General features: G+C 39.6%; 1 protein-coding gene across 4 annotated transcripts in view; it reads right to left on the bottom strand.

Annotated features, from left to right (window-relative positions):
- Positions 1–5,379: 5,379 nt before the first annotated feature.
- Positions 5,380–15,304, bottom strand: part of LOC143295346 (tyrosine-protein kinase Fyn-like) — a 54,690-nt gene continuing 44,765 nt past the window's right edge. For all 4 annotated transcript variants that reach the window (XM_076606997.1, XM_076606995.1, XM_076606996.1 and 1 more), the window contains one exon: positions 5,380–5,896. In XM_076606997.1, coding sequence (XP_076463112.1) covers positions 5,697–5,896 — 200 coding nt within the window. In that variant the 3' untranslated portion in view covers positions 5,380–5,696. The remainder of the gene's footprint in view (positions 5,897–15,304) is intronic.

Here is a 15,304-nt window from a genome sequence, read left to right as displayed (position 1 = left end):
ACCCAAAGACGCTGGTCGTGCACTTGATTTCTTTGTTCACAAGCCTCCATCAGTGTGTTTTCATTTGGTTTGTTTGTTTAATTTATAAATAAAAAAAACTGTTCTTGTCATCCCAACGTTTCTTCATTTACACAACAGCAAGAGTAGAGTGGAATTTTGTTTAATGTCCCATCACACATACTGGTGATTGAAGACATTTTGTTGAAGTATTAGTTTTCACATTTGAATGTCATTGTTTAAAAGGCAGGAGAGGAGGGGGATGGTGAATGGTGAGTTGGGGAAACCGGGTAGAAGGAGGGTGGAATCAAAGATTAATATTTGAAATAATTTTTTTTGTACAATTAAAGAAAATTACTTAATGGACTTTATAAAGGAGAAGTCATTAATTTAACAAGAGAAACAACTGATAATGAATGTCAGACACATCAATGTTCCCAGTGACTTGTGATGACACTTTGTTGCAGGTAATGCTTCATCAAATCACAATCAAAAACTATAATGCTTAACTGTTATGTCACAGAAACAAAAGCACTTGATCCGCAATATTAGCCTGCAATGAATTGGATAACAGTCTGAAAATTAAACTTAAAACTGGTCTGTAAATAAGACCAAAGTTTAAGAGAGTCCAATGACGAGGTTTTATAGTTGAACCACTTATAAAAGTCTCTTTCTAGTATAATACTCATTTCCTTGTATGACCAGTATAATTCTTTGCTCCTCTTTTGCTGCAGTCTGCCTGTTTTTTTTCAGAAATCCTTTATGGGGTGGTATCCAACAAAAATCAACATTTGCACCTTTCACAAATAGGGTGTAATGAACACTAAATTTCAAACAACAAACCTCTGACCATTCTCAAAAAGGAGCAAACTTTTTAAGACTGATTGAGAATCAACATACTAGAAAGACCAAGATGGTTTAATTTTGTTTGTTTTTTTAATATTGTGAAGTAAGAGTAGTAGTTGTTGTTTTTTTTAACCACCCCTGCATCTTTTCTCGACCCAAAAAATGTGGACAACAATGAAAAATTAGAGATTCCTCTATTCCACAGACATTGACAAATGGTAATAATATGTTAATAATAATGCTAGTTTTAATAACAATAATAATTATAATCATCATCATTATATAAATAATGAATATAATAAAATACCTAATAAATACCTAGACTATAAGCTATCCGCTCTGACCTTTCCTGCAGTCAACGGATCTGGCCCCAAGTATCTTTCTGAACTCATCCATATCTATACCCCGTCTCGCCAGCTCCGTTCTTCCTCTGATACTCGACTTCTCAGGATACCTCACGTCAGAAGTAAGACCTATGGACATAGATAGTTTTCTTTTCAATCGCCAAAGACGTGGAACAAGCTCCCTGATAACCTCCGTCATTCTGATTCCCTCGCATCTTTTAAATCTCGTCTCAAAACTCACCTTTTCCCTCAGCAATAAGTTCAAATGTGGCAGGTCCACTTCCTTTGCGTTAGCTGTGCTTGACTATGTGTGTATACATATGTATGTGTACATAACTACATGCATGTATATGAATGTGTATTGTGTGTGCGTGTGTTTATGTAAGTTTGTGCCTGCCTATGTGTGCGTATGTGTTAGGGTAGCTGTTAGATACACATGTATGTTAAAATGTATGTATGCAGTGTGTGTGTGTGTGTGTAGTCAAATTTTGGTGTGTGTATGTAACATAGATATAATGTTTTATGTTAACAAAAGCATTTTTGTAAAGCACCTAGAGCAGGTTTCTGGATAGTGTGCTCTATAAGTATCCATTATTATTATTAATATTATTATTATTTTAAGTGAATGCAATGATACAAATAATTACAATGAATCATTTTCATGTAGCACATAACCTTGTGTAATGAAACCGAATGCAATTCAGTCTTTAGATGATAACACAAAAAATGTTTTTAAAAGACCCAACTAAACATGAAGATTTAAACCATGTCTGTTATTTTGGGAAGGTGCCCATCAGGTCCACTGATCCTGGCTGAACAACTTGGGTAGGACACGCGCTGATCATCCATATGTACATCTATTTCGGTTCACACAATGGTAACATTTTATATGAAAAATGTTTTCTTTTTATATATATATGGAGATACAATCTGTACAAAAATAAAGACATCTTGAGTCAAGACCAAAAAAACAGTATAACCAACAATATCATGGAATGATCTGTTTATCAATATACATAATTTTTTTATCCAAATCTTTTGATATACATTTTCTTTTGTATACGTGGGAGAATATATTCTGTACAAAAATAAAGATGTTTTGAGTCAAGGACATAGACATACTGCCAATCATCACTGAAAGATATCTACATACCATCAATCATCACTGAAAGATATCTACATACCATCAATCATCACTGAAAGATATCTACATGATATCTACATACCATCAATAATCACTGAAAGATATCTACATACCATCAATCATCACTGAAAGATATCAATGTTAAAATTTTCATCAAAAGTGCATGAAGTTCCTGGTACCATCTTGTCCTCCAGAAAGAACAATGAAAAAATGGAAGCAGACAACAATGAAAAAACAAATCACTGAATAGTCTCTTTTTTTTTTCTTTTTTTTTTAAGATAAAAAGTAATTTTCAACAAAACTACAACAGAAATGTCAAATGATTTTTTTGAGCTGACAAAAGTGACAATGAAATATCTTCATAGCTTAGTACTCTGAAAATACTTTTTTAGGTCCACTTTCTGCTCACCCCAATACACTGCTTTTTCATTCAAACACCATTTTTAATGTTTGTAGCTGTGTCAATGGATTTCTATGTTAATGGAAAATCCCTTTGCAAAATTTAGTAAAGTACTATACTCCCATAACTGACAGAAAATGAACATCTGTGACAACTGAAAATGATATGATGAAGTGACCATTTTCAACAAAAGGGTCTCCCACAGCAAACAATAAAATGTGTAAACAATAACGAACAGCTACAGATATTTAGCTGCACTTATACCTGGCTGACAGTCTTTCAGCCTCATCTTAAGACAGACACTTTCATCACAAGCTCAATGAAAGGCACAAACCATGAAAATCCACGCAGTGGGTCTGGACTTGGTCCTCTAAGTGAGAGAACAGTACAACAATGTAACAATGATCGTGAAAAACATCTGCAGTGCACCCCTCTGGTACAGTTTTGAACTCGACATGCTTCAGTGATAACCTTTCAAATTATTAGTAGTTTAACTCCACAATACCTGTCACATCTCCTCCCACCAAACAATCTACCCTGAAAGTGATATTCCATAGACCCCCCTAAAATGATTCAAAAATTGCATGTAAATATTCATGCAAAATGTGCGTGCCAAAACAAAACAAACCAAAAAAAAAGGCATCCATCACTAGACAAGAAATTTACCCTCCAGTTTTGATTGACACCATAGCACCAGCACAATCAGAGCAAACACTGTGTCGAAATTAAGAGAATTCTGAATGCTGTCCTTGTCGCTTTGGAAGAAGAAATGTGAAGCAAAGAGAAAGCCTCAACTTTGGGTGCACAATATAAATGTGAAGCAAAGAGAAAGTCATGAATCTGGGTGCACAAAAAAAATGTGAAGCAAGAAAGTCATGATTCTGGGTGAACAATATAAATGTGAAGCAAAGAGAAAGTCATGATTCTGGGTGAACAATATAAATGTGAAGCAAAGGGAAAGTCATGATTCTGGGTGAACAATATAAATGTGAAGCAAAGAGAAAGCGTTGATTTTCGGTGCACACTGTTTGTGCTTACAACAACCTGATCCAGGAGTTTGGTTTGTATGGAGGTCTCTTCAAGAACATGCAGCTAACAAGGGAGCTAAGTATCGCAGAGTTCATGCACAGTTCAGGTGCATGAATTAATGCAAGGACAAAAGTCACTGACATGAAATTTTTATTTTTCACTGCGCAGTTCACATGCAAATTTCACACTGTTTTTTCAGGTCTGTGGAATTTCACCTTTAATAAACACACTGACATTAGGATCAAACTGTTTCTTCCTTTTTTGTTTTTTCATGTTCTCTACAGAATATACTACTTGTTAAATTCAGAGAAAAAACATTTTTCTTATTCAGTCAAAACTTTCAAAACTTTGTAAAGAAATGATTTCCCGAACGATCTTTCAGGTCAAGGATGTTCTAAACCAATTCATCTATGATTTTTCCTTCCAGTAAGCACCCTTTCAAAATGTCAGTTGCGTTAGTGTGCTTTTTCTCTCAAACTTTTTTTCCCCTTACTCATTTACTTAAAAAACAACAACTTATCTGCTTGTGAAATAATAATTAAAAAAAAAGTAAAAAATTTAAAATCAAATCAGTTTACTCAGAAATCCACCTTTTGTTACCCATTTTCAGTGCTGCGTCTAGCACTGAATACTAGCAATTTTTGTATATAAGGTATCTTGCTGTCTGACCATATTCATGTGATGATGTGAAAGGAAAAGAAAAAAAGAGACTGAACACACATCTCCAGAAAAAAAAAAAGTTGAATCCTTTGTGATGTGAGATGGGTCTGACCTAAGGCCAATTCAACAAGAACAACAGATGCTTGTCAAGACCACATCAGATCATCTTCCAATTCATGGTGGCTACTTGTTCCCCACAAAAAAACCCCAATCCTTCAGTGATTCTTCCTTTTTTCATTTAGCTCCATCTATCAGGAACAGTTTAACTCAGGATCTTCCCCATTCTCCCTCATTGCGATCTTTAAAACAGGTCTGAAAACATCTCTTTTTGAAAACACCTAAATATAGACTTTTCATCCCTTTCCAATGACATTCATTTATAAGCCATGCAAACTCTCTCTTTCTGTGTGTGTGTGTGTGTGTGTGTGTGATTAAGTAACGTAATAGGTGTAGTCTTTTAATCTATTTTATGTTTTTATGAGTTTAATCTTATTTTTTTCTTCCCTTTGTAAATTATTGCATAGGTGTGTATCTGTTTAATGTTTACTGTAAAGTGCTCTGAGTTCCATTCAAGGGAGGGAAGTATCCAATGGTAACAGTCGTGGCAATATTTTACATAACATCAATTGTCACTTTTGGAACTGATGAATTTGTAAGATCTAATGATGTTTCATTCTATAACAACATTCGCCAAAATATTAATCTACAAAATTAATGTAGGAGAGAAGTACTTCCACCAGACCTGTATAATTTCCAAAAACAATGAATCACTCTATTCAAAATTGAATTATACAATGCCAAAGTAAACAGTCATATGACCAAACTCAATGTGGAATGGAACCAATACAACAAAGCTATCTGACATACACACATGTGTTTATAGAGTGATACAATGACATATTGTGTTAATATACTGATGCTGCCTCTCATACAACCTTGCTCTAGTTGAGGTTGGTTGATTTTCTTTTGGGGTAGGGAGGGGGTTGGGTGGGGGCTTTGCTTATGTTTTTTTTCCTTCACCCTTTGTTCACATTCTCTTCAAATGAATTAAAGTATTTAACAAACATAGTGCACATAAAAACAAATACAAAACTGGAAACAATGGCCCTCTGTCTTAAGAAGTGGGGACAAAACTGGAAACAATGGCCCTCTGTCTTAAGAAGTGGGACAAAACTGGAAACAATGGCCCTCTGTCTTAAGAAATGGGGACAAAACTGGAAACAATGGCCCTCTGTCTTAAGAAGTGGGGACAAAACTGGAAACAATGGCCTCTGTTTTAAGAAGAAGTGGAGACTGACTTTGTGAGAGTGGAGTAATCAGACAAACAGTTGGCCAGGAAAGCAAACGTCGGTCGTTTCCTGGGCTCTCTTTCCCAACAAGCAAGCTGCAGCTTGTACAGAAGTTCTGGAGTTGAGGGACACTTTGCCATCCGGTATCCCTTTTCAACCTTCTCCAATGTCTCGCGGTTATTCATGCCTAAAAAATAAACAGACAACACTTGTTCAAATCAAACCACTTTTTTTCATCCCAGCACAAAACAAAAGTATGCCAGCTTAATCCTCAACTATGATAGATACAAAATCAGTCAATCACCCCAATGAAAATCTGTGTGTATGTGTGTGTGTGTGTGTGTATGTGTGTGTGTGTGTGTGTGTGTGTGTGTGTGTGTGTGTGTGTGTGTGTGTGTGTGTGTGTGTGTGTGTGTGGAATAACTATTTCCTGGACCTTTTAGTCAACAATTTTTAAACCCAAATACGACCTATCGTGAAATATGATTCTGAACTGTAGGGTTTACATTGAAAAGCCATTGTTCATTGGGAATGGGTACATCTGTTTGGGCTCAAGAAGGAAGAAAGCATTCCTTTTGAAGCAGTTTCTACAAAATCAAGGCACTTCGTTCCATATCTGTACTGTATTCTATACATCCACATCTATTTCTTCCATGCATTGTTGTTGTCTTCAGTTTAACGTCTTTCCACATGAAGTGATATTAGATGGGGGTAGGGGCTGTGAGAGGGGGAGGGGTAAAAGTGTGTGTATGCATGGAGGGTGAATAGGGAGAGACAATGCTAGGAAAAATGGAAACGTTACAAACGCCAACATCAAACATCTATAACGTCTATAACAAATGTCTTATAGCAAACCTTCTGCAATAACAAATAACATATTGGAATTGTTAATAACACATTCAAAAGAACTTTTGGTGAAGTCTGGCAAAAAACATTTTAGATTCTGACATTCGTATATTACATGGTTGCTAGAAATATGTTCTCCACATACACATCTGACATCTTTGCTGAACTTTGCTATAAAAGCGTTCAGTTTTATCCTGTTTGATAATGTATGAATCTGCCTTAATGTTATTGAATTACTGTATGTATTTGACTGATTGATAGTTCCCGGTTGTTGAACATTAATTACACTATGGTTTAAAGCTTTGCCGTTTTCCTGGTATAATTCTCTGACTTTGTTCCATGATGTGTTTTTCTAGTATTCGATAACCCTCTTGTACAGACAGAGGCACATAAAGTTCTATGGTTCCCTGTTCGTCTTTTGCACCTTTTCTTGCAACCCTGTCAGCCCATTCATTGTAGAGAATACCAAGATGTGAAGGAACCCAGAAAAACGTAGTATGTGTTCCTTTCAAGCTTAAAAGATGTAAAATGTGGCTGATTTCTAGTATGATTTTAGATTTGTTGTTACAATTTGATGAGTTTAAAGCAAATAATACAGATTTGGAATCAATGCATAACAAGACTTGTAGAAGGCAAATTGGAAGATCAAGAATATGATTTAGAGCCATGAGAACAGCAAGAAGTTCAGCAATGAATACTGAATGATTTTTACCAATATAGTATGATCTTTCCGTTTTCAGTTCTGGCATAACGAAAGCTGAACCTTCTTGGCCATTGTCTAATAGTGAGCCATCTGTGTAGATCTGTAAATGATTACAGTATCTATTTTGAAGGTGTACTCGGACTTCTGTTGCGATGATATTCAGATTTTCATTCTTTTTAATGTCAGTATGATTAACATCAAACTGTGCTTTATTCATCTCCCAGATGGGGTATGGACTTACGGTCTTCTGTGTGTCTAAATCATCTGAATTAATTTCAGATTTTTCGAACAGGTTTGACACAAACAAATGGGTGTTAAATAAGGTATGTTTTTAGCTCTTTTGGGGAAGTTGTTTTTGGATGTAATTTTTACTTCCTCTGATGTATAATTTTCAGTTGTTGAGTTGCTCAGTACGTATTTAGCACATGCGAGGTTTTGGTATTCATCTAAAGGTAGCACTCCTATTTCTTTGTATGTTCCAAGTGTCGATGCATGGAAAGGTACACCAAGGGCAAGTCTATATGCTTTACAGTCTATGCTTTGAAGTTTCTTTAGCAAATATTCTGGAACACTGAAAAAGACTTCTTGTCCATAGGATAGTTTGGATCGAATAAGTGATGATGATAAATGTTTCAAAATCGTTGTATCTTGTCCCCAGTATTGTTTACTCACAATTTTGAGTAAGTTTAAAGATTTTCTTGCTTTTGTTAATATATATTCAATATGGCTATTCCAAGTTAGTTCTGAAGTAAGTATCAATCCTAAAAACTTAACAGTATCTTTATACTGAATTGTCTCATTTTCAATCTTAAATGTTGGTAACCCTTCTGGGTTTGTACCATTGTTAAAAAGCATAATGTGTGTTTTTTCTGATGATAATGTAAGACCATTATCAGCAATATATCTATTTAATCTATCCATTTCTCTTTGGTATATTTTCTTGATATAGTTTAAAGCCCTTTTGGATGTATTCCATTTCATAGTTACATTCATCAACATACATATATCATCTGCGTATTGCACTAGGATCACATCATTTGATAAGTGTTTGGGTAAGTCGTTCAACAAGATATCAAATAAAATAGGGGCAATAACAGAACCTTGGGGTAATCCCATGTGAAGAGTTTTAGGATTTGAGTATGTATTCCCGACCCGTACCTGTATATTTCTTTCACTCAGGAAATCTTTGATATAATCATAGAGATGTCCTGAAAAGCCAACAGATTTCAGTTTAAAGAGTAACTTTGCATGCCAAACTTGATCATAGGCTTTCTTCACACCAAAAAAAGTTGCAAGAATGTTTTTCCTTCTAGCAAATTGTTGTTTTACATGTGTTGTAAGTTTTACCAAATTATCAATTGCAGATCTACCTCTCTGAAAGCCCGCTTGGTTAATTGGGATAATCTTATTTTTATGACAATAGTACATCAGCCTTCTCAAAATCATTCTTTCCATTAGTTTACCAGTATGTGATGTTAGTGCAATTGGCCTGTAGCTGCTCTTATCTGTTTTGTATTTTCCTTGTTTATGAACTGGTATCACAATAGACTGTTTCCATTGTGCTGGCATTAAACCATCAATCCAGCACTTTTGAAAAATCTCAAACAATAAAACAACAAAATTTTCTGGTAAATGTCTCAGCATCTCTTTTGAGACTGCATCAAGTCCTACAGATGTTTTCTTTTTAGTGAGGGATACTAATGCTTCTTTAACCTCGTTGAGTTTGAGTGGAGCATTGACGTACTGACTGTTATCAAGACTTGGATAATCATTTTTGCTCTCTTCTTCAGTTCTGTGTTTTCTGTTTTTAAGTGAGAGACCTTCCAATCGCATTGACTCCGAGAACATTTCTACAAATGTTTCTGCCTTCTCTACATTGGACGGAAAATCTTTGTCTTTTATCTTACTTAATAGGACAAGTAGCAAATTTATACCTTCTTTCATTTCATTAAATTTTTTCCATACCTTTTTAGTATCTTTATGATCAGAAATCTCCCTATTACAGAAGGAAGACCAATATTGTCTTTTTGCCTGTGCAATGACCATGTTGCTATGATGATTTGCCTTTTTCTTTTCAATAAGATTCTTGGGTGATTTGTTGTTCAGAAAAGTTATAAATTTAGATTTTTTATTATCTACTGCTGCTTCACAGGCTGGTGTCCACCGAATATTTCCTGAATGCTTGCTTAAGTGAATTGTATTTTGGAACTGACATGTTGGCAGCTTGTAAAATGGTGTCAGTAAAGAATGAATATAATGTATCTATATCCGCGGTGTTTATGAACTCTGTGTTATAGCTAGCCAGCATACTTTCGAATTTCTCCCAGTTTGCATCTTTATATTTATATCTTGGAACTTTGTCTTTTTGAAATACTGTAGGTCTTTGAGTTACATTAAAATTCATGATAATCGGTAAGTGATCACTTCCCAATGTATCTTTATATGTCGTCCATTTACATTCTGGATACAACGTATGAGATATGAAAGATAGATCTATAGCAGATGCCCTGTGAGTGACAATATCAGGGATTCTGGTAACGCTGCCATCATTTAAAAGGCTCAAGGAAGAATCAACAATATTTTCTACAAAGCAATTACAAGTAACTGATACACAATCTTTGTCCCAAAAAGGAGAATGGGCGTTAAAATCTCCCCCAATCAACCATTTTTCATTATCCTGAATGTTATGTAACCATTCCATGTTTACTTTGTTAGGGCCTCTCAGTAAATACACAGAGACGAAACACAGAGTAAGATGATCACTGAACTTAATATGTGCCGCGCATGAATGAAAATCTGGAGTAGTGTTAGGTGCTGGTGGAGAGCATACACTGTACTCTATTCCTTCTTGAATATATAGTGCGGCACTGATTTTTGTGGCAGCATCTACATTCTGGTGCACAGGTGGGTAATAATAACCTGGAAGCTTGGGTAATTTATTCTTCTTAACATTAAGTGATTGTAATATGTGTTCGGTAGTTATTATTTGCCAAATGTTGGATAAGATATGGTAAATTTGTGGAGATTAGGTTATGCAGTGGAATGCTAGATCCATCTCCATCTTCCATGCATGTTTGTGTACGTGTGTGCATGCCTATGTGTGTGTGAGTTCTTGTTTGCTTTGTGTCTGATATAGTTTGTCAGGAGAAATGGTCTACCTTTCACCCCCCCCCCCCCCCCCCCCCCGCCCCCCAATAAATTTTTCATATGTATTTTTTTGTGCTTTAGAGTGTATAGATCATGAAAAATCATGTTAACATAAAAAATCTTGGGTCTCACTGTCCCTTCTGGCTTAATTTTGAAGGGTACCCATCTCAGGTGGCCGCTTTTCGTTGCTCCAAAACATTCCATCTCCCCACAATGAGTGCTGCCTTGCCGTAGCTGGGGGGCTTGCGTGTCTCTGTGACCCTGAGAGCTATGCTGGCTGGAGATTCGTCTCCTGGTAGGGCCACCCAAGCCAGACAGGTCAAGGGGTAGAGACCAGACGAAGGGCGCTCACTGGTCCTCCAGGTTGGGGGTTAGAATAGGGCTAACAATCCAATTCTTTAAAAAAAAAAGTCTGTTACAGAAACCGCAACAGCAGATACCAAAAACAGCATGGTTGAGGAAGAGTCCTCTCAAGTAGAGCTCATGACGGGAGCTGGTGAAAGCCTTCGGGAAGCCAGTGCGCCGAAAACTCTTCTGACAACCAAGCGCAAGACCAGGATAGGGACCTGGAACATCCGAACCCTATACGAGACCGGAAGAACAGCACAAGTGAGTAGAGAAATGCATAGATACAACCTCAAGATCCTTGGACTGTGCGAGACGAGATGGAATGGAACCGGACAGACAAGGCTGTTAAATGGAGACACCATCATCTACTCTGGACAGGAGGAAGGCCAGCCACACACACACGGAGTAGCACTGCTGATGACATCTGAAGCAGCGCGAGCACTGCTGTCCTGGGAACCCGTGTCACCGAGGATGCTGCTGGCCAGATACAACTCTAAGGGCAGAAAGGTCACCATCATCCAGTGCTACGCTCCGACAAATGCAGCCAGCGCAGATGACAAGGAGGAGTTTTATAATCAGCTCCAGGCAACCATCGATAGAGTGCCAAAGAGAGACATGAAGATCATCATGGGAGACATGAACGCCAAAGTAGGAGCAGACAACACCGCAAAAGAGCTCATCATGGGCAAGCACGGCGTGGGAGAACAGAACGAGAATGGAGAGCTTTTCACCGACTTCTGCACCTTCAATGACCTCGTCATCGGAGGCACAGTCTTTCCACACAAGACCATCCACAAGACTACATGGGTTTCACCAGACGGAAAAACAGAGAACCAGATTGACCACATCACCATCGGCAGAAAATGGCGAAGAAGTCTTCACGATGTGCGAGCTAGACGGGGCGCAGATGCAGCCTCAGATCACCATCCTGTTGTAGCAGAGATACGACCAAGCTCAAGGCCTACAAAGACCAGGCAGACAGACCAGCCTTCAAATACAACGTTTACAGCTTGAAGGACAAAGCGAAGGTGAATGAATACAAAGTTGAACTGAAGAACAAGTTCAGCGTACTGGAAGGACTGACAGAAGAAACTGTGGAAGACCAATGGCATGAACTGCGCAACATCTGGACATCAACATGCAACAAGGTAATGGGCAAGAAGACACGGGAACACAAGGAATGGTTATCACCTGACACATGGAAGCTCATCACCGATAGGAAAGAGCTGAAGGAGAAGATCAACCTGGCTCAGAACCAAGAAGAGAGGCAGGAGCTGCAGGCACTCTACTGGGAGACCAACAGACAAGTGAAAAAGAGTGCCAGGAAAGACAAGCGAGCTTTCATTCACCAGCTCACGGAGGAAGCTGAGACTGCAGCTGGAAAGAGAGACATGAAAAGACTCTACGAGATCACCAGAGTTCTGTCGGGAAGAACAAGTAACCCCACTCGACCTGTTAGAGACAAGAACGGAGAAATCATCACCGGAAAAGAAGAAGAAAGAGCAAGATGGACAGAATATTTCAAAGATACCCTGAACAGACCATCACCACCAGTCCCCCCTGACGTGACACCGGCTGTAGAGCTGTTGGATGTTAACATCAACCCACCAACGAAGCTGGAGACCATGAAAGCCATCAAGTCCCTCAAGTCTGGAAAAGCAGCAGGACCAGATGGCATACCACCAGAAGCCCTGAAAGCAGATATTGAGACATCGACTGACATGTTGCACCCATTGCTAGTGAAGATTTGGGAGAGAGAAGCAGTACCACAAGACTGGAAGAAAGGCTACATCGTTAAACTTCCAAAGAAGGGCGACCTGTCATCATGCAGCAATTGGAGAGGGATTACGCTTCTGTCAATACCTGGAAAAGTGCTGACAAGAATCATCTTGGACAGGCTGAAGACCGCCTTAGACAAGACCCTGCGAGATGAACAGGCAGGCTTCCGTCAAGACAGATCCTGCACGGACCACATTGCCACCATGAGAATTATTATTGAACAGTCCTTGGAGTGGCAGACCTCCCTGTACAGCGTCTTTGTGGACTTCCAGAAGGCGTTCGACAGCGTGGACAGGGAGGTGATATGGAAACTAATGCAGCACTACGGCTTTCCTCTAAAATATATTGCCATCATCCAGCAACTGTATAAGGACGCCACCTGCCAAGTCATACACGAGGGAAAGCTGACTGACCCCTTCCAGGTACGAACCGGTGTACGTCAGGGCTACCTATTGTCTCCGACAATTTTTCTGATGGTGGTGGACTGGATCATGCGGCAATCCACAGCAGGCCAGAAGACCGGCATCCAGTGGACCTTCACCAAACAGTTGGAAGACCTCGACTTCGCGGACGACATCAGTCTCCTCTCCCACACGAAACAACACGCACAGGAAAAGTTAGACCGCGTCGCAATAGAGGCAGAGAAGACCGGCCTCAGGATCAACATCGGAAAGACAGAGATCCTACGCATCAACAACAAGCAGCAAGACCCAGTCCGATTACAGCAGGAAGAGATCAAAGAAGTGGAAAAGTTCACATATCTGGGCAGCGTAGTGAGCAAGGATGGTGGAGCAGACGATGACATCAAGAGCCGCATCAATAAAGCGAGACATGCCTTCAGAACTCTCCGACCCATCTGGCAATCTTCAGCCCACTCACTTCACAACAAGATCAGAATATTTAACACCAACGTCAAGTCAGTCATGCTGTACGGCTCAGAGACATGGCGCACTACCAAGACCAACAGGAACAAACTCCAGACATTTGTCAACAGATGCCTGCGCAACATCCTGAACATCAGGTGGCCTGAAATCATCTCAAATGAAGACCTCTGGGACAGAACCAAACAAGCACCCATAGAAGAAGAAATCAAAAAGAGAAAGTGGGGGTGGATAGGCCACACGTTGCGCAAGTCACCACTCAACATCACTCGCCAGGCACTTGACTGGAACCCCCAAGGCAAACGCAAAGTTGGCAGACCCAGGCAGACTTGGAGAAGTACGGACACTGAAGTGAAGGCAGCCGGAATGACGTGGGCCCAGATAAAGAGGATCGCCCCAAACCGTGTCCGTTGGAGGAGTGCTGTTGCGGCCCTTTGTTCCCGAGCGGAGCTATAGGCATAAACAAAACAAAACATTCCATGAGTTTGGTGATCAATTGTGTCTTTGTTATTTGATCTACAAGAATTTCCTTTATGTTTTTGACAGTGATGCCTTCTGCACATATGCAATAATCAGAACGACAATATATGTGATAAGGTGACTGCAGTGAAGCTACGTGTGTACCCACTGTCTGTCACACGTTGCGAACTGTGAATTTGCCAAAGTATTTGCAATAAACCGTCTCTTTCGAAAACTGTGCAACTTATTAGAAACAAAGTACACCACAGTTTCAAAGAACAGTCTCTTGTGATTCTTTTGAGCTATGCCACATCACCATGGGCCTATTCTGTTGTCCTCTGTCGCCGAGTTATCTCCCCTAACCCCTATTTGGCTACGACGCAAATTTAATTCTTTACAAATTCAAATTGGTCTTTTTATTGAAAAAAAAAGTTTATGTGCACTTTCCAAGTGTGAGCACATGTGTGTATGTGTGTGTGTGCGCGCTATCGGGAAAGCTTTGGAAGAAGCCTCAAACATGCTCAGCACACAGATCGCAGTAAATCTGACAACACCATCTGTATTCCACTCTGAGTTTGACAACTTTGACCAACTGCTGAGTGTAGTCCACGGCCTGAGTTCCGTTCAAACAGCACATGACATCATGCTGCAAGAAGTTGAAGGAACTGACCATGGTGGAACGTACCGCGTGATGCCATACATTCCAAGAACCGGTGAGCAATCTCTGCATTTGACACAAGAGGATTTACCAGAGTGCTTCGTAACCCAGCGGAAATGCCCACCTTTTGCAATTAGGCACTGGACGGTTGACGGAGGTGAAGATGCTCTCAAGAAAGTTCAAAGTTCAAACCTCCAATGGATTCTTCTCCGGAAATACAGCGGCATGTCAATTCAGGAAATACCAGCGTGGGCTGGCTTCATTTCACAGTGTGGGCAGAACCCAGCAAAGAAGACGACATTGGACAACTACCCTGTGATCCATGACCCCATCACCAGTACAAGACAGTCCAGGAGTGCTTGAGACTTGCAGAGGAGGCCACGAGAGAGGTTGGACAAGAGTACGTTATCACTACGTCTGATCTTGGGGTTTGTATGAAAGCCTACCCGATCGTCTGGAACCAACCTGACCGGTACAAGAAGCATATCATTCTGATCGGTACATTCTGCCTTTCCTGTGCATACCTCAAGATGCTTGGGAAAAAGCTGGATGGTTCTGGGTTCGGAGATAACCTTCTGGAGGCAGGCCTGATCTCTTCTGGTTCTCTGCAAGGGGTGCCGTCTGGCAAACATTATGAACGAGCATTGTTCTGCCATATTTGAGAGTCTAGAATGCTCGGTGCTGGAAAGATATCTTGAAATCAGAGATGAAGACACATCATTTCCGACACTGTCAGAAGACAGTACGATCCAACTCCAGACACCCTCTTGTTTC

The sequence above is a fragment of the Babylonia areolata genome, chromosome 20, assembly GCF_041734735.1.
Source record: "Babylonia areolata isolate BAREFJ2019XMU chromosome 20, ASM4173473v1, whole genome shotgun sequence".
Taxonomy (NCBI): domain Eukaryota; kingdom Metazoa; phylum Mollusca; class Gastropoda; order Neogastropoda; family Buccinidae; genus Babylonia; species Babylonia areolata.
The sequence above is the reverse complement of the archived record's forward strand: the minus strand, read 5'-3'. Positions and strand labels throughout refer to the sequence as shown.